Source organism: Pipistrellus kuhlii, unplaced genomic scaffold, assembly GCF_014108245.1.
Source record: "Pipistrellus kuhlii isolate mPipKuh1 unplaced genomic scaffold, mPipKuh1.p scaffold_m20_p_40, whole genome shotgun sequence".
NCBI lineage: Eukaryota > Metazoa > Chordata > Mammalia > Chiroptera > Vespertilionidae > Pipistrellus > Pipistrellus kuhlii.
In genome coordinates this window covers 2,902,601-2,929,512 of record NW_023425541.1, presented here as the reverse complement: position 1 = coordinate 2,929,512, position 26,912 = coordinate 2,902,601, and the positions used below count along the sequence as shown (strand labels likewise).

General features: G+C 38.9%; 1 protein-coding gene across 1 annotated transcript in view; it reads left to right on the top strand.

Moving 5' to 3' along the window:
• The window catches only part of TEX11 (testis expressed 11), a 285,049-nt gene that overhangs the window by 177,424 nt on the left and 80,713 nt on the right, over window positions 1–26,912 (top strand). The window contains exons 17-21 of the mRNA XM_045571903.1: window positions 7,720–7,844; window positions 10,766–10,851; window positions 15,383–15,439; window positions 19,033–19,073; window positions 20,269–20,355. Coding sequence (XP_045427859.1) covers window positions 7,720–7,844; window positions 10,766–10,851; window positions 15,383–15,439; window positions 19,033–19,073; window positions 20,269–20,355 — 396 coding nt within the window. The remainder of the gene's footprint in view (window positions 1–7,719; window positions 7,845–10,765; window positions 10,852–15,382; window positions 15,440–19,032; window positions 19,074–20,268; window positions 20,356–26,912) is intronic.

Sequence of the window (26,912 nt, the reverse complement as noted above, 5' to 3'; positions counted from 1 at the left end):
TTGCATGATAAGCAGCTTTAACTATGAGATGAACTATCAGTAAAAAAATAGTTAATGCTCCAGGAATAGGTTCCTGCCTAGTACAATTAAGTTCCCCTGAATATTCACTTATTTCAATTTGCCATTTTAAATCAGTCTGATATAAGGCTTATTTTTTAACTTCTTTTGTCCTTGGCTGTGGACAGGAAATGACATTAATTGACTTTCTGCTATCAGTTTTTTAGTACACCCACATTAGCTTTGTTTAGGAAGGCAAAATACAAATTACTTACTTTTCTTTTTGAGGCCTAATACATTAACTTTTAATTAGTTTTCCAGACATTTAAAGGAAACCTCTATTTTTTCCCAGAGTAATTTCTAGGCCACATTTAGGAAATTTCTTTTTAAAATGTTTTTCTTTCTTTTAAACCAAGCCACACACTTGATTTCAGATTCTGGCTCATACTGCCATGCTTATATTTTAAGTGACTCTCTCTTTTTTTATGATTTAAAATATATATATATATATATATATATATATATATATATATATATATATATATATTTTTTTTTTTTTTTTTTTTTTTTTTTTTGCCGAAACTAGTTTGGCTCAGTGGATAGAGCATAGGCCTGCGGACTGAAAGGTCCCGGGTTCGATTCCAGTCAGAGGCATGTACCTTGGTTGCGGGTGCTTCCCAGTAGGGGGTGTGCAAGAGGCAGCTGATCATTCTCTCTCATTGATGTTTCTAACTCTCTATCCCTCTCTCTTCCTCTCTGTAAAATATCAATAAAATATATTAAAAAAAGAAAATGTTTAAATATATATATATATATATATATATTCAATATATATATATATATATTAATTTATTTTTAAGGAGAGGAAGAGAGAAGGATAGAGAGCTAGAAACATCAATCAGTTTTGGCTTTAGTTACTCTCTTTACTTATGATGACTATTAATGATCAGATTTAATGCTTGAATAATAACCTTGAGTTTGCCCTATAAATAGTAGTGGAAAAGATTTTTAAAATTCTCCTTTTTGTTGAGCTTAAAATTTACTTTTAAACAGTATTCTTTTGGGCTAGTGCTCATTTGCATATACAGAGAGATCATGGGAGGTCTCCAGAACTATTTCAGAGGACTTTACTGGAATAAATTGTTTATAAAAATATTGGCTTCTTATATAAATGAAACTATATGAGTCCTTGATTATATTATAAAAAGCTAATTTATGAAGTAATCAAAGTAGGCATATTTATTGAAAAAGCAAAACAAGCAAATTTATACGTTTGACCTATAAAGTACAGATGCTGCCCTACCACCATCCCCACCCCCAGCCTATTTAAAAAGCAGGCTGTCTGGGGCTTTTGTTTTTAGAATTCTCTTGCTTTTGTTTTTTTAAATTCAGCTGCTGAAGAAATATTCAGCAACTTTGCCTTGCCCTTCCTTAGAGGTTAAAACCTTTATAACATTTAAAATATTTGTATATAAATAAAATATAGTTATTAGTTTTTATTTGATAAATCTTTCCACGTGATTTCAAGTATATTAGATCAGCTTAATTTAAAACTATTTTTTAAGAAGAGAGAATAAATTCTTGAATCACTCCAGGGCCCTTGGATATCCAAAGTCATAAGACTTTTTAATAGCACTTTCAGGAGGGGGTATCCATTTGACAGGATCATCACATGTCTCCCTACCACCACATTCTGTTTCCCCTGAGGAAATTCAGTAAATGGTCTGACTGTTCAGGTGGTTTATTTTCCCAATTAAACTAAAGGCATACTTAATAAACTAACAATAAATACATCTGAAAGGGCAGGGCGGGGCGAGGATGAGCTCCCAACTCCGCCCCGTAGGGCGGAGTTATCCCTAGCCCTCAAAACCCCTGGACCGGAAGAAATTCGCTCTCTTCCGCCATGCTGCCGGCATGAGTGGGGGAGCACATGCTAGCATGGTGAAGGCTCTCTTGCTTATTGCATCGGACTTGGCTCCCTGGTGGTCCTTGGGGATCATGAAGTCTGGGCATAACAGATGGGGGCGTCGTCCGGGATCCCCGGGACCATTAGGGAAAACCCGATCCGGAGAGTCTGACTGGCCGCGGTAGGTGTGTGCGCGCTCTGGAGGGACATAAAACCCCTCATGGAATTGGTGCCCGAAGACGCCTGGTGGACGCACCGTGAAGGCTACGGGCAGGAGGATCAGAAGACGTTCTGACCTCCCGGGAGGGCCCGAGAGGGACCCTCATATGGGGAGAGGAATGGCGTGAGCCGTTGCCTCACCTGCGGAAAGTGAACCTTTCCCAGGTCTGAGTTTGGTATCTGTGGGCGACATGGTGCCCCAGGATGGAGCCGGCGAAGTGTGGCCGGCATGGTGGTTCGGGGCCCCCTGGTGGCGTTGGGTCGGAGGGGGGGCTCCCGCGGGGCTCAGTCTGCGCGTTGGAGCGCGGCTGGGCAGTGGTGGCCTCGCTCGGGGAGCAGGCACCTGGGTTAATTTGCTGGCTGCCTGGGAAGTGGAGCCGGGAAGCCGCTGGGGCGACCCGCGCTTTCCTCGGGGGCTGCCTGAGTAGTGTGGCTGGGGTGGCCAAAGCAGCCTCACCCCAGGGGCCTGGGCCATAGGGGCCTGGGCCAGCGTAGAGACATTGGTCCCTGGAGACATCAGGTGCCGGAGAAGAGCTCAAGGGCAAATCTCTGTACTCAGTAAAGAGAAAAGGCCAGTTCAAAACGAGTGCGCATAGTTTTGGGCTGTGCTTAAAAACACTTTTCTGGGTACAGAATAAGTTTTAAAAGTGGTGGAGATAAATTAAAACTGGTTTCCCAAGTCATTGTAAGCAGCTCTTGAAATTCCCCGCCATGAGGCGGAAACTAGATGGTAATGGTAACAAGTTTACGTGAATGGTGGTGAATGGCCGTTAATGGCTGAGAGTCTTCAGGTAAAGAATGTGTTCATTTGCATTTGTATGCTGCTCCAGATTCAGGAGTGGCAGGTAATTGGTGGTGAAGCAGCCCACAATGGTCAGTCTTCCTTGTCATTGGTATCAGCTAAGCAGAGTCATATAGCTACTTAAGTATGAATTGTGATTGACCTATGATTTTCTGACATTGTCTTAAATCCTAGTAAACTGCCTCTGGTGTGGAGAGGTCTAGGGGAGGCCGGAGAGCGCAAGACTATTAGCTCTCCTACAAAGAGATTATTCAGTGCTTTGTTTGAACTTCAGGGAAAAAAATTTTGAGATCTGAAAAAACTGTATGATTAGATCTGTTGCTGAAACTTTACCCTAAGTAGGATATATTAAAAATGTAATGTTATTAATCTAAGAAATGCCAAATTTATTTGACTTGCCAGCTTTAAAAGTTCAAAGTATAAGTTGAATTAGGAAAAGTTAATTGCAGTAACTAGATGCCTAGAATATGGCAGGCTAAACTGTATTATATATGTTAAGAATAAGCAGTAATGATCAAAGATCTCAAGGATTGATTTATTCTCATTTGTCAGATGAAAAAGTATGTAATGCTTTTTTTTAAAGTCAGTTTTTCTAAAGTAATGTTTAATGTAACATATGAAACTTTTATATTTGATTTGTTTTGTTTTGCTTTTCTCATATGCCATTGTTGTTGAATTTGGGCTTGTACCTGCATCTTGTATTTTGTTTAAACTTTGGGAATAATTTTTGGTTTCAGTCATGTGTATCTACTTTATAGATTTAAGTAGACTTCATCACAAAGGTTTATAATTTATTTAGAATTGTGTTAAAACAATGTGAAAACAATTATTTGTATGATTAACCCCCCGAGACTGCTTGGACAATTTTCACCGATGTTCTGCAGTGGGGAGTAGAGGGGCTTAGAAATGTAGATAAATCTATATCTGTAGGGAAAATGTGGCATTTTACATTTCAGGTGGCTGTTAGAGGCCTGGGAACAGGTACTGGACCTGCTCCCTCCTCCCTTGCCTTTTAAAATTTGAGGCATGGTTATGTATTTTTGGAAGATAAGATTTTTATAGAAATTATAAAGAGTATGTCCTGACAGGTTAGCTAGGAGAGGCAAGCCTGTTAGTTTCCTGATGGGCATGGGGGCACCCTATTTAGTCTTGAGAGAGCCAATAGGACCCGTACATCAGCCCAGGAAGCCACCGGACAAACTGCCTGTTTTCCTTGGACATCAAGAAGGACTGTGGTCCTCGGAAGGAACACGTACTGGGGGAATGCAGCTGTTGAACTGGTCCAAAGTGGAACAACGGATCTTTGAGGAGCTAAAGAAGGCTCTCATCTCAGCAGCTGCCCTAGCCTTGCCGGACGACGCGGAGCCCTTCCACCCCTACGTGAGTGAGGTAAGAGACATTGCCAAAGGGGTCCTCACTCAGACTCTAGGTACCTGGAAGAGACCTGTTGCCTATCTGTCTAAGAGACTGGACCCTGTGGCAGCCACAGCATTGTTGGTGAAGGAGGCAGATAAGTGGACTCTGGACCAGGAGCTAACCTGGATGGGCCAGGCTTTTCTCCTGGACCAGCCCTGTGTCCAGATTCAGAAAACTCTGGCCATCAACCCTGCCAGCCTGCTTCCAGATGATGATGATGGAACCCATTCATGACTGCACAGAGGTAACAGACGACAAGGTACTGTTCACGGATGGGAGCAGTTATGTTCAGGATGGGACCTGATATGCAGGGGCAGTGGTAGTCACCCTGGACCACACCATTTGGGCACAGCTCCAGAACTTTTGGCCTTAATCCAGGCCCTTTGATGGAGACACTGTGCCATCCACAAAGAAAAGAGGGGTACCAACTGCAGCCAGAAGGAATTGGCTGACCAGAAGCAAGCCACTGAAGGACCAGGTGGTTGATGGACCTCCAGATGACAAGACTGTTGGTCCCAGAGGCTCTAGGTCAGAGTTGCCCGGTGACACCAGGTTAAGTGTCACCAAGACTTCTGAACTTCTGTGAGGCAGAGTTGCTAGAAGTACTGTCTGTGCACAGGTAAATGCTAAGCAAGGTAAGGGGATCCCCCCTGGGAATTCAGGTCCCAGGGAACCTCCCCAGGAGAGCATTGGTAGGTGGATTTCAGAGATTAAACCACCAGCATTAAGGTCTAGTTTTTATAGACACTTCAGACTAGGTTGAGGTATACCCCACTATCAGATAACAGCCCTCCCCTTGGTAGCTAAGGTATCTCATAGCTCTAGCCTTAGGACAGGCGAGACTCTTGAAAAGGGGGTTTAACTAAATGTGTCTTAGATTCGGTGAAAATTGGACCAACCCCCTGTCCTTTGCCCTCTTGAGGGCCAGGTGTACCCCTTATTGGGACAAGTTTCCCCTTTTTGGGAGGGGATCATGTATGGTAACCATTTCCTTGCTCAAGTCCTTACAGGCTCTGCAGTTTGCTTGTTCCAGATGCACTGCCAGTGCCCACCGCAGACCCTGTAGCCCTGGAACTCAATGTGGGTAAAGAAATTTGCTGCCCAAGGACTCAAAGGGATGCTGCACTGTTATCCTGAGCACGCCCACTGCTGTTGAAGTAGATGGCACCCAGACCTGACTACATGACTCCCAGCTCCTGCATGGCCTGGATCCTGGCAACTACAGGCCAGGAGGAGAACTGATGCCTGCAGGAGGGGAACTGGACTTCAGTGAGGACAATACTGATGGGAACTGTGGTACTAAGGGTCTTGATAACTGTATTTGTTGTTTATGCTGAAAGGAAGTAGGCTGCTGAGTCAATGATTTGACTAGGCACATTAGACAAGGGGGGAATGAAAGGGCAGGGCGGGGCGAGGATGAGCTCCCAACTCCGCCCCGTAGGGCGGAGTTATCCCTAGCCCTCAAAACCCCTGGACCGGAAGAAATTCGCTCTCTTCCGCCATGCTGCCGGCATGAGTGGGGGAGCACATGCTAGCATGGTGAAGGCTCTCTTGCTTATTGCATCGGACTTGGCTCCCTGGTGGTCCTTGGGGATCATGAAGTCTGGGCATAACACATCAAACCAAACAAAAATGACAGATAAAACAGACAAGCAATCAACCATAACTCATAGATAGGAGTTAATAAATCACAGTTCTTTTTCTGGAAATTTCTCTCCATAGCATTGACTACCCTTTAAAATTATTTTAGCTAAACTCTGCCTACCCCATGGTGTCTATAATTTTTAAACAAAGCATCAGAGTCTCCCTGCAAGAGTGTTAACAACTACAAGTCTTTCCACACTAGAGGCATAGGATCCAGCAGCTTTTTAGTAATTGCAGACTTTTGATCCCCAATACGAATTAAGCATTTTGCAATTTGGACAAGAACCTACATAGTAAATGTGACAACGGCACTCTTTTTCCTTGAGCCTGATTTAAGAAAGTACCTTTTGACATTTTAATTTCTTTATAAATTTTCCTTTAAACGGAATTCTTCCCCATTATGGCCTGGCTTGAAAAAGACATCCTCTCCTTCTTTGGATCTCGACTTCCAAAGCTTATGAGTTTTATGCACAGTGAATCTCCCCACCGAATTTTTGGTGACCCCCACCTTTACCGGTGATCCCCATCTTTATTGGTGATCCCCACCTTTACTGATGATTAACTTCTTTTCTTCACTCTGTTGAATCTTCTCCTCCAGATATCCCTTGTTGAGGCACCATAAATGCTAGGGTCTTTCCACAGCTAGGGTTCAGAAATCTGGAGAAGGGTTGCACATAAATGAATAACTAGACAGGAAATATAAATTGGAAGGCATTTGGGGGGAGCCATATGGAAACTTAGCTCTAGTGACTAAGCTCTCTGAATGTCCAGATGCACTACTTTTTATTCACACATTTTGTCCTTTAGCAAAATAGATATACATATCAAAGGTAAGGATTGGTAAACAATAAAGGACCATCAGTTAGGGGAATTGCCCTCAGCTGTTTGGCAGCAGGTAATAATATGCAGATCTTTGGCCCTTGCTGAAGCTGTCAGCCTTCTGATGAACTTCTCACATTTATTATACTAACTACTATACTTAGCCTCCAGCTCTTTTTCTGTTATGTTATTTTAATTATTACTTAAGGTCTTTATTACATATATATATAAAACTTATCATAATCTACCTTTAAGACATAATGGAATATAATACTATCATTCATTTATTTTACTTCATTCTGTATTATATTTCACTTAATGGATCTACCAAAATGTATTTAGCCTATCCATTTTACTATTGGTGGAATTTAGGTTGATTCCATATTTTATTCTTAAATATTTCTGGATAAACATTTGTTTTTGTTTTAAATATATTTTATTGGTTTTTAGAGAAAGAGAGGAAAGGAGGGGTATAGAGATAGAAACATTGATGAGAGAGGAAGTCATTGATTGGCTTCTTCTTGCATGGCCCCAACTAGAGATCAATCCAACAACCCAGGTATATATCCTGACTGGGAATTGAACTGGCAACCTCCCGGTTCCTGTGTCAACACTCAACTGTTGAGCCACACCAGCTGGGCTGGATGAACATTTTTGTATGTTTTTGTTTACTTTTGCATATATATATATATATATATATCCATCCATCCATAGGATATACTCAAAGAGGTGAATTGCTCAGTTGGGCATTTTTCTGACAGTTTAGCAATTTAGATGACTGTGAAAATTAACCAATGTTTTAAAGATATTAGTGCTCATAAAATGAGTTCCAAAGTCACTGTGATATAATTAACCATTGATAGCTATTATCTTTAATAAAAGCATCTCATGTTTTGAATTGTTTCCTTGTTTTCAGCTCTGCAAGCAATTACCACTTTAGAAAATTTATTAACAACTGAAGCATTAGAAGGGAATGACCCACTTGCAGATACAAGTTCACCTGTCAAGATTTTCAGTTTAGCTGCCCAGTTTGCTCTAGAGGTAATTCTTATGTATACATTTTTGGATTTTTTGTCTCTTTTTTATTTTGTGAGATAATTAATGGAATCATTAGTAAGTAGGCACAGGAGAGTCCTTCTCTTACTTTCTTTACTATTTAACCTCATATTTTCTGACCAAGCTTGGTTGCAGCATTTCTTTATTTCTCTTCATTTCTTTCAAATGTGAAGTAAATAAAACAGTGAGGTAACAGATTTGTGCTTAAAACTACATAAAAAAACAAATATAATAAAATGTTAAATTTTAAAAGAAACACCAGATTTAAAACGCTACGCCATGCAAACAAGTACAGTAGTTATCTATTTAGAAACTTTTCTCATCAATTTGGGGGAAAAGCACACAAAACAGTTTAAATTCCTGTGGATCTTTTAATTTATTAATCACAAAACAATTTTATTTTGGAAATAATAAATATTTCGCCCCTGGTTTTTACTTGCAAACTCTGCATAGGATTAGAAAAAGCCTTATAGCAACTGTGGAGCTCATAGACTTAGTGATAGACTAGATATGATTACTGGCTCTACAACTTAAGTACTTAACTTCTTTGATTCTTAATTTTGTTGTTTGTAAAGGTAATAGCTACCAACAGAATTGTGGAAATTAACTGAGAAGGAATTGAAAATGTGATTTGAAGCTTAATATACAAATATGGTGTTTCTATTCTTATCCTATGTAATAAAAGGGTAATATGCAAATAGACCAAATGGCAGAATAACCAAACTACCAATCAAAGTGTAATATGCTAATGATATGATGTGCACTGACCACCAGGAGGCATATGCTCTGACTCGTAGGTTATCTTGCTGCTGGGGTCTGGCCAATCAGGACTAAGAGAGGTGGTCCAGACACTCCCTGGGGCCCTCCTTTGGCCCCTCCCTAGCCTGATCATGCACCAGTGGGATCCCTCAGCCTGGCTTGTGCCCTCATAATCTGGAACCCTTGGGGAGCTGGTTTCAGCCTGGTCCTGCAGGCCACTCCCCTTGGGAGAGCACCAGACACAGGATTCATGGCTGGCGAGTACTGCTGTGGCAGCGTGAGCCTCTCCTGATTGGGACAAATTGGGCGTTAGCCCGCAGCCAGCACAGTGAGGCCAGGATGACCAGGAGTAGCAGGTAGGAGCTGTAGGAGGCTTTGGACTGCTGGCCACTCAAAGAGACCCCACCCATGCACAAATTTGTGCACCAGGCCTCTAGTTAATATATATACAACCTGGCCACAGCAGCCAACTCTTTTACTTTATCTCATATTACTCCCCTATATCATCATCATACGTGTGATGGTGGGATAAATGAGAAAGAAGGTATATTAAGACCAAAAAAATGAAGCCAGCAACCATATAGAATATAACAGAATTTATTATAGGGTAATTTACCACTGGGAAAATTTGGTTGGATTGGAACAGATAACCCAGAAATGATGTGCAGGTTATTCTCCACTACTAGACTCCTGTTACAATACTTTTTTTATAGCATAACTTGGGTACTAATGATTGCCAGGACAAAGGGCAAATTATACAGTAGCATCAGGGGCCATACCTCTTCATGGCCTTGTGATAGTTGACTGTTTATAATTGACTAGAGGCCTGGTGCATGAAATTCGTGCATGGGGGTTGTCCCTCAGCCTAACCTGCACCCTCTTCAATCTTGGACCCTTCGAGGGATGTCTGAATGCCCTTTCACAAACCAGGACTTCTGGCTCCCAACTGCTCACCTTCCTGCCTTCCTTCTTTCCCCAGCTTTGCTTCTGGCCACCCAGGAGCCTGCAAGTCCTCACTCCTGGCCACACAGGAGCCTGCAAGTCCTCACTCCCACCCACCCAGGAGCCTTCAATCCCTCACTCCCTGTTGCTGCCCAGGAACCTGCAAGTCTTTGCTCCCGGCCAGAGTGCTGCTCCTGTAGCTCCCTCTGCCCCCGGCCTTTCCCCTCATAGCTGGCATTCCACCCTGCTCAGCTGCTCCGCACCTGTATATGCAAATTAACTCGCCATATTTCCTGGGTTAATTTGCATACTCACTTCTGGTTGGCTTATGGGTGTCACAGAGGTACGGGTGATTTGAATCTTTCTCTTTTATTAGTGTAGATTACAATGGAATTTAGACTAGGTACAGAGGAGGACATCAAGGGGATGAATGACCCTGAAAAATTAGGAGCATCAATGGTTTGAAGGTCTTAGTGCAGTTGAAGGAATGATGGGGTAATAGAGTGAGTTAGAAAGGTAGGAGATGGTGGTCCAAAAGTAGAATACATGGAACAGAACAGGATCCAAAACTAAGATGAAGGAGTGAGGGAGGCACCTAAACAAGCACTCATTCTTAGGGTCATGCAAGTGCAGAGTTGGTCTTTACATGACCCTGAATGTGAGTGCCTCCTTAAATTTTATACCCGGGAGCCTTATTTATACCACTTGGATCACCCTAGTCCCATTCCTGACTGAGACTATGGATAAGTTGTAAATAATGGACTGAATTTCAGAGAGTACAGTGGAAGGATTATAGGAATTTGGGAGAAATGAAAAAAGAAGCCAAAATAAGGTATTTACGAAGCCTTATGGAAATCAGGGTACAAAAAAATGAGCATGACCTGAGTGTTTGGGGTTCTTTGGTTACTGTTATAAAACACACAAACAAATAAAAATAGGAATAAAGATTAGTCCTAATGGAGTCAAGGTTGGCAATGTTATTAGTTTTGCTGGATGGGATGGAGTGGATTTCTCAGGCCAATATGAACATGTTCTGTTTTCGTTAGTGAGTTGTATCTTCGTTCTACCATTTTGCAAAGTAGCTCTTTTCAGAATACAAAATTAACAAATTTAGATTTTTTTTCTTGTCCTTAATGAACAGGAATATAGATAACATTTTGTAAATATTACTTTGGGATGTAATTTAACATGTTTATCCTTTTTAGAATGGACAACAAGTTGCAGGAGAAAAAGCTTTGGAATATTTAGCTCAATATTCAGAAGACCCAGAACAAATCTTTACAGCTTTAAAGTAAGTAATCCATATCCCATGGTTAGGAAAGCATTTCCTCTATTAATCTTACTCTTGGTCTATAACCTTTGCTGAAATAGTGCTGATGAGATCAGGCTGTGTCAGTGCCTACTATGTAACTGTTTTGTATTTAAAACTGTTTCCCGCTTTATCTATATACTAGAGGCCAGTGCATGAAATTTGTGCATGGGTGGGGGTGTCCCTCAGCCCAGCCCGCACCCTCTCCAATCCGGGAAGCTTCAGGGGATGTCTGACTTCCATCTATGACCACTGGCGCCTAACTGCTTGCCTGCCTGCCTACCTGATCACCCCTAACCCCTCTGCCTACCTGCCTGATTTCCCCTAACCACCTCTGCCTGCCTAATCACCCCTAACTGCTCCCCTACTGGCCTGATTGCCCCTAACAGCTCCCCTGCTGGCCTAATCGCCTCTAACCAACTCTGCCCTACCCTGAACCTGGGACCCAGGATTCTCTCCTCCAGCTGGTCACAGGCACCCAGGACCTGGGCTTCCCTCCCTCTGTCCAGCCACAGGCACCCAGGACGAAGGCCAGCTTCACCCAAGCCAGCTGCAGCCGCAGGGGACTGTGGACAGGCAGCTTTGCCTGGGCCACAGCTGCAGGCGCCCTGGACAATGGGGCAGGCAGCTTGTCCCTCTCCCAGGCTGCAGCCACAGGTGCAGCCACTGGTGCCCAGGACCAAGGGGGCAGGTGACTTGTCCCTCTCCTGGGCCGCAAGTGCAGGTGCAGCTGCTGGCACCCAAGACTGCAGGGTGGGCGGCTTGTCACTCTCCTGGGCCACAGCCTGGCTGGTCCCCATTCTTCTCTTGCAAGCTCATTTGTGCCTTACCTCTTTCCCCAGCTCATTTCTGCCTGGCTGGTCCCCATTCCTCTCTCCCCAGCTCATTTGTGCCTGGCTGTCCCCATGCCTTTCTCCCCACTGTTGAATGTCTAAGTAGTTCCTGTGAGAGAGTGTGAGGGTGTGAGGGCATGGTGACCATTTGCATATTAACTCTTTGTATATAGGATATAAAAACCTAAGTGACTGAACAACCAAATGGCTGAATGACCAGTCGACCGGTGACTATGATGCACACTGACCAGCAGGGGAGAGATGCTCAACACAGGAGCTGCCCCCTCGTAGTCAGGGTGCTCCCACAACTAACCTCCCACAGCCAGCCAACTTCCTGCGGTCTCTCCCCACTGCCTGCCAGCCCCAATCAACCCCAGTTGGGACTAGGCAAGATGGGACCCCACCTGTACAAGAATTAGTGCACCAGGCCTCTAGTTGAGATATAATTGACAAATAACAATGTGTAAGTTTTAAATATGCAACCTTATGATTTGATACACGTGAAATGGTTAGTACAATAAGGTTAGTTAACACATCTATCCCCTCACAAAACTGCAATTTTTGTGTGTGCCTGGTGAGAACATTTAAGGTTTACTCTCTTGGCAACTTTTGAGTATATCATACATTATTGTTAACTATAGTCACTGTGCTGTACATTAGCTCCCTAGAACTTATTCATTCTATAAGTGGAAGTTTGTAGCCTTTGACCATCATCTCCCCATTTCCCTCCTCAACCTCTGGTAACCACCATTATACTCAGTTTTTATTTATTTGGTGCTTTTTTAACATCCCTCATATAAGTGTGATAACATAGTATTTGCCTTTCTTTGCCTGACCAATTTTACTTAGCATAATGTCCATCCATATTGTTAAAAAAAGGAAGGATTTCTTACTTTAATATGGCTGAATGATATTCCATTGTGAAATGTGTGTCTTTTCTGTGTGTATTTTGCTTTATTCATTCATGCAGACACTTAGATTGTTTTCATATCTTGACTGTTATGGGAGTGCAGATATTTCTGTGAGGTAGCGTTTTCTTTCTTTGGGTATATACCCAGAAGTGGGGTTGCTGGATCACATGTTATTTATATTTATTTATTTTTATTTTTATTTTTTTTTTTTTTTTTAAGAACCTCTTTAACTGTTTTCCATGGTGACTGTACCAATTTAGAATCCCACTAACAGTATACAAGGGTTCCCTTTTCTCCACATCCCCACAAACACATTATCTATTGTCTTTTTTTATGATAGCCAGTCTAATAGGTTTGAAGTGATATCACATGGTTTTGATTTACATTTCTCTGATTATTAGTGATGTTGAGCATATTTTCATGTAACTAACTATTAGTCATCTGTATGTCTTCTTTGGGAAAATGTCTATTTGGGTCCTTTGCCCATTTTAAAAACAGATTGGTTGGGTTTTTTGTTTTGGCATTGAGTCATATGAGTTTTTTATATAGTTTGAATATTAACTCCTTATCAGATATACGGTTTGAAAATATTTTTCGCATTCTATAGGTTGCCTTTTCATTTTGTTATTCTATCTAATAAAGAGCCAATATGCAAATTGCCCATCACTCTAACACACAAGATGGCTGCCCGCATGTAATCAAAGATGGCCACCACAAGATGTCTGGCAGGGGAGGACAGTTGTGGGCGATCAGGCCAGCAACGGAGGGCAGTTAGGGGTGACCAGGCCTGCAGGGGGTGGGGGCAGTTGTGGGTGACCAGGCTTTAGGGGAAGGAAGTTGGGGGTGATCAGGCTTGATAGGGGAGGGCAGTTGGGGGCAACCAGGCCTTCAGGGGAGGGCAGTTAGGGGTGACCAGGCCAGCAAGGGAGCAGTTAGGCATCAATCAGGCTGGCAAGGAAGTGGTTAGGGGGTGCTCAGGATGGCAGGCAGAAGCAGTTAGGGGCAATCAGGCAGGCAGGTGAGTGGTTGGGAGCCAACAGTCCTAGATTGTGAAAGGGCAGTCGGACATCTCTTGAGGGGTTCCAGATTGGAGAGGGTGCAGGCTGGGCTGAGGGACACCGCCCCACACATACTGGTTCATGAATTTCGTGCACCGGGCCTCTAGTTTTTAAAATATTTTTATTGACTTCAGAGAGGAAATGAGTAGGAGAGAGAAACATCAATGATGAGAGAGAATCATTGACTGGCTGCCTCCTGCACACCCCCTACTGGGGAAAGAGCCCGCAACCCAGGCATGTGCCCTGAAAAGGAAATGAACCCTGACCTCCTGTTTCATAGGTTGATGTTCAACCACTGAGCTTTTCATTTTGTTGATAGTTTTTGCCCCCCCCCTTTTTTTCCCCTGTACAGAAGCTTTTTAGTTTTATGAAGTCCCACTCTTTTATTTTTGCTTTGTTGTTTATGCTTTAGGTGTCATATAAGAAAGTCATTGTCAAGGAACTCTTTCCCTGTGTTTTCTTCTAAGAATTTTGTAGTTTCAGGTCTTATATTTAAGTCTTTAATTCATTTCAAGTTAATTTTTTATGACTAATACATGATATGGAGTTCACTTTTATTCTTTTGTATGTGAATACCCAGTTTTCCCAACATCATTTACTGAAAAAGCTATATTTTCTCTACTTTGTATTCTTTGCTCCCTTGGAAGGTATTATTTGATTGTATATACATGGGTTTGTTTCTGGGCTCCCTATTTTATTACATTGTTCTATATGACTATTTTTATGCCAATACCATCCTCTTTTTATTACTATAGCTTCGTAGTACCAGTATAATTTGAAATCATGATGTGTGGTCCCTTTAGCTTCATTATTTCTCAAGATTACTTTGGCTATTCAGGATCTTTTGTGGTTCCATAAAAGTTTTGGGATTTGTTTTCTATTTCTGTATAAAATGCCACTGAGTATTTGATAGGGATGTTAAAGTGAAAAAAAAAAAAAGATGTCAGTTGAACCTGATTTCCCCCCTTCTCTCTTTTTATGATGAAAAATGGTTTATCAAAAGGGAACTTTTACATACAATAGTGAGGCAGAGGAAAGTGAGGTTAGGACATGGTAACTCCTAATGATGTGACTGAGAATATGTCAGTGGGAAAAATTGGAAAGCAAAAGGATTCTTTAGTGGTTCTGTTGGTCAACTCTGCCCTAGGTCATACTTCCAAAAGAAAATATTATAGAATCCAGAAATAAAAGTGTCAGAAGGAATCTTGAGATACTTATATCCCTTCAGACAAATAAATAACTGAAAACATTTAGGATAGATGGTAGTTTTAAAAATTCAGGATTTGAAACTTTATAAACTGACCTTATTTTGTTGGTTTGTCATTATACTACCAGATTTCTTCAAATAATAGTCATTCCAGTTTATGTGAAACCCAATGGCCAGTTCTAGGTTCCTGAATAGGAAGAAAAATATAAAGACTTACTTAATGTTCTAGAAGATGACTTGGAGTAATTCTGTAAACTGTGGAACTATTTAAGAATTTTCCATAAGCATCACTTTAAAAAAAATTCTTAAATTACTCTTCCAAAATCACAAATTGGTATGTTTTTATTACAACTATTAAAACAATAGAAAACTCTATAAGTAAAAAAATAATCTCTTCCTTATCCTCTCTTTTCTCACTTCTGTCTCCTCGAGTAATCAACTTGGTATCTATTCTTTTACATGTTTCTTCCTAAGCATCATTTTTTATGTTATTTTATCATACAGGTGTTTGTTTCGTCTTCTTGTTCCAAAAGTTTCTGAAATGCCAGAATCTGAAAACAAGTAAGTTATGTCAATAGAAACGATATCTTCACCTTTAGAAAAAATTATATTAGTTTTCAATATAAACCTTATTCTGAGAGAAGTATAGTACAGTGGGTAAGACCAATATAATATAAGCTCTGTAGCCAGTCTTCCTGGCTTTATCTCCTGGCTCTGCCACTTACAGATATATGACCTGAGCTTCTATTTGCCCATATGTACAATGGGAATAATAATAGTACCTGCTTTATGGGGTTGCTGTGGTAACTGGATGAGTAAATATATGTAAAACACTTAAAAGAAGACTGCCAGGTACTTACTAAACCTATGATATTGCATCTATTTCCTTCTCTCTTAACAGGACATTTAAATATAGACATATCCCTTACTTTCTCACAGAAACATATAACCTGGTTGGCTTATTGATTCTGATTCTGTATCAGCTCAGCTCAGTATTCACATATATTTCTTCTCATAGTTTCTATGGCATAAGATATCAAAAACTTAACAGTTTGTGGAAGAATTGGGTCACCAATGTTTTTCATTTACAAAATTCACTACCTCTTAATGACTTGAAATAAAAACTCTATTCAAGTCCTTGATTACTGATAACTTTCAGAGAAATATTCCCATGTCTGTATTCTCTACTCATTCAAAACTCTGCTTTTTGTGTATCTCTACTTCACTTTTTCTTTATATATTTGTACCTGAAATTTGAAAAAAAAATACATTTTTTCAGCTAAATTGTTTGAGAAATATCTGTGATTGAGACAATATTGAGACAATATTTTTATCATAGTACAAATTTAACCCAAGCATATATAAGTTTTGACTCTTTATGGGCTCTATGAACCCATTATTAGGCAACTCAAACCAGAAAAAAAAATATTGACATAATTGAAAAGTTGATTATTGACCAAACACTTGATGATATTAAGAACTTGTTAATTTTAAGGCATATAATGGTAGTGTGGTTATGTTTCTTAAAAGAATCCTTGTCTTTTATAGACACATCCTAAAATATTTATGTATGAAATAATGTGATGTCTGGAATTTGTTTCAGAATAATATAGAAGGGGAAGGAGTTGGTGGAGGGTATCATTGAATTAAGATTAATGATGAGTTCATAATTATTGAAGGTGAGTGATGGATACATAGGGAGAAGTAAAGCTCTCCTTATTTGCAGATGACATGATATTATACGTAAAAACCCAAAAGACCTGATCAAAAACTAATAGACTTAATAATTAACTCAACAATGTAGGAGGATACAAAATTAATGCCAAGAAATCTATGGCATTTTAGTACTCCAATAGTGAACTTACAAAAAGAGAGACTAAAAAATCAATCCCAATTACCATCGAACTAAAAACATTAAGATTCCTAGGAATAACTTAACCAAGGAGGTAAAAGACCTATATGCAGAAAATTACAGGACGCAGAAAAAAGAGACAGAGGAAGATGTAAACAGATGGAAGGACATACCTTGTTCATGGATTGGTAGAATCAACATCATTAAAATGTCCATACTACCCAAAGCAATCTAATAGATTTGATCCATTCCCCATTAAAATACTGATGGCATATTTCATAGACCTAGAATGAATTCTACAAAAATTCATCTGGAATAAAAAAAGATGCCGAATAGCCACGGCAATCCTGAGAAAGAAGAATAAAGTAGGAGGGATCTCAATATCAGATTTCAAGCTGTATTACAAAGCCACTATTCTCAAAACAGCATGGAACTTGTACAAGAATGGACATATAAACCAATGGAATAGAATAGAGAGTCCAGATATCAACCCAAACCACTATGCTCAATTAATATTTGACAAAGGAGACATGAACATACAACTGAGTCAAGACAGTCTTTTCAATAAATGGTGTTGGGAAAATTGGACAGATACATGCAAACAAATGAAACTAGATCACCAACTTACACCATACACAAAAAATGAACTCAAAATGTATACAGGACTTAAACATAAGATGGGAAACCATAAACATATTAGAGGAATCCACAGGCAGCAAAATCTCAGACATATGTCAAAAGAACTTCTTCAGTGATACCTCTCCTAGGGCAATGGAAGCTAAAGAGAAAATAAACAAAAGGGACTACATCAAAATAAAAAGCTTTTTCAGAGCAAAGGAAACCATCAACAAAACAACAAGAAATCCCACTTTATGGGAGAACATATTTGCAAACGTTATCACTGATAAAGATTTAATCTCCAACATGTACAGGCAGGTTATACAACTTAATAAAAGGAAGATAAATGATCCAATAAAAAAATGGGCAACGGACCTAAACAGAATTCTTTCTAAAGCAGACAGAAGGAAGTCTAAGAGACATATGAAAAGATTCTCAAAGTCACTAATTATCCAAACAATGCAAATCAAAACGACAATGCGGTACCATCTCACACCTGTCAGAATTTGGCTATTATCAACAAACGACAAATGTTGGCGAGAATGCGGAGAAAAAGGAACCCTTATGCACTGCTAGTGGGAATGCAAACTTGTGCAGCCACTGTGGAGAACAGTATGGAGTTTCTTCAAAAAACTGAAAGTTGAACTCCCATTGACCCAATAATCCCACTCCTAGGAATATATTCTAAGGAACTAAAAATACCAATCAGAAAGGATATATGCACCCCTATGTTCATAGCAGCACAATTGACAATAGCTAAGATTTGGAAAAAGCCTGGGTACCTGTCAGCAGATGACAGGATCAGAAAACTATGGTACATCTAAACAATAGAATACTATGCTGCCATAAAAAAGAAGGAATTCTTATTATTTGCAGCAACCTGGATGGAATTGGAGAACATTATGTTAAGTGAAATAAGTTGGTCAATGAAAGAAAAATACCACATGATCTCACTCATTTATGGATAATAAAGAACATTATAAACTGATGAACAAAAAGATAGATACAGAGCTATAAAGCACCAAACAGACTGTCAAATTACAGCAGGAATGTTACGGAGAGGTGGGGGAGATACTAAGAGATCAACGGAAGGACTTGTATGCATGCTTATAAACAATACCAATGGATGTAAAACACTGGGGAGGGGAGTGTGAGGGCATGTATGGGTGTTGTGTAGGGTGGTGGATAATGGTAATATATGTACATATATAACACCTTAATAAATATGGAGGAAAAGACAATACAGATTTAATTAAATAAAAAACAATAAAGGCATAATGTGCTAACATAAAAAAAAATTTTTATTTGAAAGAAGAATTTTCATTTCTCCTCTTCAAAAAAAAAACCACAAAAACACAAACCTTGAACATCAGAGAAATCACTATCTACTCTCAAATTCTATGGCCCTGTAATATAAAAACCCTATCAATCATTGAAATCCTTTGTTGAGTATAGGTGTAGAAGAGGAAGAGAGAAAAATATGAGTGCACTAAGGATGAGGAAGAGCATCTTATAGTGGTAGAATATAGTGTTGAAATGACATGTTGGAGCCTTGAACAACAAACTTCCCAATTTTACAGTTTTGCACAGTTCTCAGGCACAAATAGGGTCTCATGTTACTTTTCTATAGTAGGAAAATATTATTATTATTATTTATTTATTTATTATTATTTTTTTTTTTTAGAAAGAAAGAAATGGATAGACTTTTGACTTTCTTGAATACAGGTAAGTATATTCTTGGTCATTTTCAGGCCTTCTTGCCCTTAACCTCTGTTAAATTTTCCAAGTTCCTTGAGCAAACTGACTAAAACTTAATGTTTGACTCAACATTTGCTTTTGTTAACATTTGTCACAGCAATCTACCTTGGATTCTTTATTTACAAGCAGAGAGAAGTTTGTCATCCCTAGCTTCCATATGCAAATGTGATTTCAGCTTTGTTTCTATTCCAATTTGTCTTAAAAACATTTCCTTCCTTCCTCTCTCCTTCCCCCTCCATCCCTCCCTTTCCCCCTCCCTCCCATCCTTCCCAAATTGAACAGGTAAAGAGGAATCAAGACAATGTTCTGAACCCTGCAAGTTTTCATGTCCTCTGAATCAAATTTCTATTGTTTACTGTCATTTTGGAGCCATCCATATATCTACTGATAATTCCTCTCTGTTCCCTTCATTCAAGCTAACCTACCTACATCTCATTCCTTCCCCAACTTCATGCTTTCTTAAGTGGTATCTCTGTTTTGCCTAACAGGTCTTCCCATGTCTACTGTTCACATATCTATTTCCTTATATCCAAAACATACCAAAAGCTCCACATCTTAGAAATTCTCTTCTATTCATTGCAGTAGTTCAATGTTATACTTCAAATACCTGACAACAGGTGTTAAATATAGCAAAGTAGTTTAGAAGCCAAAGCATTTAAAAAATGAATAGCTTTGCTGGTTGGCATCCTTTTCACTCAAAAGGGTATATGTATATGTAGTAAGTGCTTTCTGGTGATATCATGTTCTGGTTCTGAACTATGCTTGCTGTGGGAACTCAATAAATATTATGCCAGCCTATAGATATTCTTCCAGTTCTCACTCTTTATTGCAGTATTTTTAATTATTGTTCTGACTCTTTATTTCCTTACATGTAAATCATATATTTTTACCTCAGGTGGTGAATGATTGCTTTAATTTAAATTATAAATCTCTCCTAAGACATGTATGTTCCTCAAAATTTGAGTTAACACCTTGCTTCCTGGAGCTTGGTAATGCTTTTCATCATTTTAATTATTTTTGATATGCACCCATGCACACACGCACTCACACACATACAAATTTTGTAAATTCAAACTCTTATTCATCTGTTTTTAAAACCAGATTAACAACTTTGGTAGAGTAAAAAACCTTAATTAATATAAAATTTTCCTGTTTGATGCAGCACTCCTGAAATTTCCTCAGTCTTTTGTTGGAGAAGACTCGACTTCAGACTCAAGGATTAATGAAGCTCACTGGTTTAGAAAAATAGGTAAAATAAAATTCTGTGACTATGGGAAGCATTATGGGGCAGTAGTATTTACAGATACAGATATAAAATTTAATATAGATTAAAATTTTAACTCATTTGTATCTATGGATATAAGAATAATTTGCTTTATCTCAGGTTAATTATTTATAAAATGAGAACAAATATATATACTTCATAGGATTATTAAGGTTGTAAATGAAAGTGTATATACCTGGAACATAGTAGGTACTCAATAAAGATTAGTTTTCTTATATTCTATAGAATTGGGTATAAAAATAAAATGATGAATTATAACTGCAGATTCCTAAAATTATGCTCCTAAACTTCATCTAGAATGCCCAATTATTCTTTAAATATAGTTCATCAAAATAAACTATATTCAACAATATAGATGAATCTCACAAGCATAATGCTGAGCAAAAGAAGCCAGACATTGAGTACATATTATGTGATTCCACTAATATATGATTACAAAACGATAATAGGCAAAACTAATTTATGGTGTTAGAACTCAGGATAGTGGTTATCCTTGAGGGTTTAGACTTCGAAGAGGGTGTGTGAAGGCAGGCTGAAAGATAGTGTGTGAGATAACGAAAGGAGAGTGTGTGGACATACGGGGAATGTCTATTTGTGAGTGAGGGACAGCTATATTCCAAGGTTCTGTTGGGGACTGCTGGACTGGGCTCCCCTAACTGGGGCAGCCTCCACTGCTGCTGAAATCTCTCCTGGAGGGACCAGTCTGCCACAGAGACTGCACCATCTTGAAGGGAAGAGTGGCTGTGATCAGAAGCTTAGCCTTACCTTCAATCTGGAAAAGTCAGATACCTCCCGGGACCCTACAATCACAATACCCAGGGACCAGTTGCAAACCCACAAACACCAGGTCTCAAGCAGCACAAATACGCGGACTCAGACGAGCTCTGCACCTTCTCACGGAAAGAGTAGATTTCGACCAGAGAAAGATGAGTTCTATGATCCCGGCTGAAAGGAGAGATGCACGCAGCAGGTTCTGGAAGTTCAGAGGAAGTCTGAACCCCACAAAATCCACAGATGTTGGGGCCAGCATAGTCTGTGCATGTCGAAGGAGTCCACAGGGCTGCCAACAAAAGGAAACTCTAGAAATCAACCCATAGATGGACTGGGCACAAAAAGGCATCCTGAAGCTTTACTGGTAAACTGGCTGTGCTGTGCCAGGGTAAAAATACGTGCACAGAGACATGAACAGTCACGCGCAGGACAAGGGCAAAAAAGTCATGAGTTTGTGCACTTACACTGGCTCATTTTTCTCTTTAAATCCTTGATTTTGATTAATAAGCCCAGTACATGGATCACCCAATTAAAAACACTCTCAGAGACTATAGGGGAAAGTTTGTTTTTGTGGAACCTGGGGATCAGAGCGAGGAGAAACAATCAGAAAACTAGCCCTGGGGCAGTTCATACCCCCAAACCATTATTAAGTGCAGCAGGGACAACAAATTCTAAATACTGTGTAGAGAGCACTTCTAGCCCTGGATGTCAATACAGAAACACTGCCACCCAGGGGTTCAAACACAAACTGACTCTTTTGTAAATATAATATAACCACAGACAGACTGAGTAACAAAGAAATGCCGCCTGCTTGAAAATAAAATTGTGGCTTACAACACTATGGAATGTCGTAGAAGCTATGGAATGCAGGGTATATCAATACTGTCCTGACTACCTGACAAGAAACAGGCATGCCAAACAGAACAGTAGAGGAAGTGAATGACCTTCACTACTGCACATATTTATTTTTTATCTTTTACTAAGAAATTATTTTTTTTCTTTATCACTTTATTTTACCATTTTAATTATTATATTTTTATTTTTAATCAGTATTATAACTACTACAATTTTATCTTTTTTAAAGTTTCATTTTACTTTCTCTTTATGTTATTTTATTTTAGCATTAGTGTTCTACATTCTATTTTCATTTTTCCTTTAGCATCATTTTACTCTATCTCAAGTTTACCTTTATGCCAGCACTCTCTTCCTAATTTTCCCCTTTTGCTGTTCTTTTTCTCTTACCTTTTTACAGCTTTAGATTTACCCTATTCTTTCTTTTTACCCCCTATTAAAAACTCATTTTACTTATATATCTAATTTCTGATCCCCTGCTTGAAGTCCATACACACTTCTCTCTTATCTTTCTTCACTATCCAAATTTTTTTCTCTCTTCCTTTTTTTTTGTTGTTTTTATTTATGGTTTTGTTTTGTTTTGCCCTTCTTTCTCTGTGTCTTATTGTTATTAGTTTGATTATTGATTAGATTGTTGTTATTTGTTTGTGTGATTGTTTCTCTTTTTTTGCTTCTGCTTTCCCTCTCTTCACTTATTACTAGTTGTTGATTGTAATTTGCATTTATATCTGGGTGTTAGTTGTTTGCATTTTTTTTTTTTGGATTTGTTGTTGTTTTCTTGGAGTTTCCTCCTCATATAAATAGTTTTCCCCCTTCTTTTTTATTCTATTCCTTTCTCTCTTACTTTTTTTCCTATTCTCAATATCATTGTTGCACTCTTTTTTTTAATCCCCTAATTCTCTTTTTTCTGGTGATCACTTTTATTTGGGATTGTTAGTATTGTGAATACATTTGTGTTCAGCACTATTTGTGTTGTGCATTGTTGTGTTGTATTTTGTTCCTTTAAGTCAACACAGAAGAGAGAGCTTCATAACCAGACACCAGAGAGGAGAGATCATGGGGAGACACAGAAATACCCTGTATATGAAAGAAAAAGAGGAATCACCAGAAAAGAAAGTAAATGAAATGGAGACAAGCAATATGTAAGAGAAAGAATTCAGAGAAATGGTCATAAGGTCACTGAAAAAGTTGGAAGACAAATTCAACAATATGTGTAAGAACCAAAAGGAAATGAAAAAGAACCAAAAAGAAATGAAAAATAATATCACTGCAATAAAGAACTCACTAGAAAGCATCAACAATAGACTAGAAGAAATGGAGGACGACATCAGTGAGCTAGAAGACAAGGTAGGAAAAAATACTCTAGCGGAGCACCATCTAGAAAAAAAACTTAAAAAACAAGAAGAGAGCCTAAGGGAACTTTGGGACAACAGGAAATGAAACAGCATCAGCATAATAGGGGTGCCAGAAGGAGAGGAAGCTGAGTAAGGAATAGAAAACCTGTTTGAAGAAATAATGACAGAAAACTTGCCTGATATCGGGAAATAAAAACTCACACAAGTCCAAGAAGTTCACAGAATACCAAACAAAACGAATGCTACAAGACTGACGCCAAGTACATTATAATTAAATTGGCAAACACCAAGGATAAAGTAAAAATCTTAAAAGTGGCCAGAGAGAGACAAAAGTTACCTACAAAAGATCCCCCATCAGATTAATGAATAATTTCTCAACAGAAACACATCAGGTGAGAAGGGAATGGAATGAAATATACAAAGTCATGCAAAGGAAGGGTCTGAATCCAAAAATACTGTACCCAGCAAGGCTATCAATCAAAATTGAGGGTGAAATCAGGAGCATCACAGACAAAAAAAAAAAAAAAAAAAAAAAAAGACTAAGAGAGTTTATCACCACCAAACCAGCAATGCAAGAAATGCTAAAGTATCTGCTGTAAAAAGAATAGGAAGCAAAAAGGAACACAGATATAAAAAATAAAAATGGCAACAAACAAGAACCTATCAATAATAACTTTAAATGTATATGCCCCAACCAAAAGACATAGAGTAGCTGAGTGGATAATTAAACATGACCCATATATCTGCTGTCTACAGGAAACCCACCTCAGAAAAAAAGGACTCACACAGACTAACGGTGAATGGATGGAAAAAGGTATTTCAGTAGAATGGAAATGGAGAAAAAGCTGGGGTAGCAATATTTATATCTGACAAATTAGATCTCAAAGTGAAGGACATCACAAGAGATAAGGAAGGCTACTTCATAATACTACAGGGAGCAATCCAACATGAAGAAATAACTCTGGTAAACATATATGCACCCAATACAGGACCACCCAAATACATTAAAAAAAAACCACAACAAACTTCTGGAGGCCAAAAATGGTTTGGCTCAGTGGATAGAGTGTCGGCCTGCGGACCAAAGGGTCCTGGGTTCGATTCTGGTTAAGGGCATGTACCTTGGTTGCGCATACATCCCCAGTGGGGTTTGCAGGAGGCAGCTGGTCGGTGTTTCTCTCTCATCAACATTTCTAGCTCTCTATCCCTCTCCCTTCCTCTCTGGGGAAAATCAATAAAATATATTAAAAAAAAAAAAAAACCCTAAACAACTTCTGGAGGATATAAAGGGAGAGACAGACAGCAATACAGTCATAGTAGGAGGTGTTAATACCCCACTAACACAACTGAACAAGTCCTCTAAACAAAAAATAAGCAAATATCAATCCTAAATGACACACTACTGATGGAATTAATTGACATCTTCAGAACATTTCACCCCAAGCCACAGAATGTACATTCTTCTCAAGTGTACATTGGTCATTTTCAAAGATAGACCATATGTTGTTATACAGGCAAATTTTCTTCAAATTCAAGAATAGAGAAATCAAATTAAGCATCTTGTCAGGTCACAATGACATAAAACTAGAAATCAACAACAATAAAGCAATCAAAAAATCAAACACCTAAAGGCCAAATAGCACGCTATTAAACAATGACTGGGTTATTGGAGAGATCAAAGAAGAAATAAAAAGAATCATGGCAACAAACGACAATTAAAACACAATCCAAAATCTATGAGACATAGTAAACAGTAAACAGTCTTTAGAGGGAAGTTCATAGCTCTACAAGCCTACCTCAAAAAACAAGAAACAGTGGTAATAAATTATCTAACCCTAAAACTCAAAAGTTAGAGAGGAACAATAAAATCCCAGTGTAAGCAGAAGGAAGGAAAATATAAAGATTAGAGTAGAAATAAATGACATAGAAAAAAATTACAAAAGATCAACAAAACCCAGAGCTGATTCTTTGGAAGGATAAACAAGATTGATGAACCTCTAGCCATGCTCACCAAGAAGCAAAGAGAGATGACCCAAATTTAAAAAAAGCAGAAATGAAAGAGGTGAAGTAACAACCAATCCCACAGAAATACAAGCGATTATGAGAAAATACTATGAACAACTCTCTTCCAATAAAATGGACAACCTAGATGAAATGAAGATATTTTTAGAAAAATACAAGCTCCCAAAGCTCAACCAAGAAAAAGAACAAAACCTGAATAAGACAATAGCTACTGAAGAAATTGATACAGCGATCAAATATCTTCCAGCAAACAAAAACCCTGGTCCGGATAACTTTACAGGAGAGTTTACCAAGCATTCAAAGAAGAACTAAAAGCTATCTTCTTCAGAGTATTCAAAAAAATCCAAGGGGAAGGCACACTTCCAAGCTCTTTCTATGACGTCAGATCACGCTAATCCCAAAACCAGATAAAGACACCACCGAAAAAGAGAACTGCAGGCCAATATCCTTGATGAACATAGAAGCTAAAATCTTCAACAAAATTCTAGCAAATCGGATTCAGCAATATAGTAGTAAGGTCATACACCATGACCAAGTGGGATTTATTCTGGGGATGCAAGGATGGTACAATATTAGCAAATCAATAAATGTGATAAGTCACATTAACAAACTGAGATACAAAAATCACATAATCATATCAATTGATGCAGAAAAAGCATTTGACAAAATCCAACACCCTTTCTTTATAAAAACACTCAGCAACTTGGGAATAGAGGAATCATACCTCAACATAATAAAAGCCCTGTATGACAAACCTACAGCCAACATAATTCTCAATGGGCAAAAACTAAACTAATTTCCCATAAGAACAGGAACAAAACAAGGATGCCCACTTTCACCACTCCTGTTAGATATAGTACTCGAAATGCTAGCCATAGCAATCAGACGTGAAGAAGAAATAAAAGGCATACACAGAAAATCCCAAAGACTCCATCAAAAAACCATTAAACCTGATAATGAATTTGGCAATGTAGCAGGACACAAAACTAACACCCAGAAATCTATGGCCCTTTTATACTCTAATAATGAACTTAGAGAAAGAGAAGTGGGGGGGGGGGGGGGGGGAATCCCATTTACCATTGCAGCAAAAAAATTAAGATACCTAGGAATAAATCTAACCAGGGATGTAAAAGAGTTCTATTTGAAAAACTATAGGACATTGAATAAAGAGATAGAGGAGAACATAAACAAATGACAAAACATACCATGTTCATGGATTGGTAGAATCAACATCATTAAAATGTCCATACTGCCTAAAGTAATCTATAGATTCAACGTCATACCTATTAATATACCAATGGCATATTTCAAAGATCTAGAACAAACTCTCCAAAAATTCATCTGGAATAAAAAATACCCCGAATAGCCAAAACTATCCTGAGGAAGAAGAACAAAGTTGGTGGGATCACAATACCAGAATCAAGCTATATTACGAAGTCAGTGTTCTCAAAACTGCCTGATACTGGCACAAGAAAAGACTTATAGACCAATGTAACAGAATACAGAACCCAGAAATTGATGCCA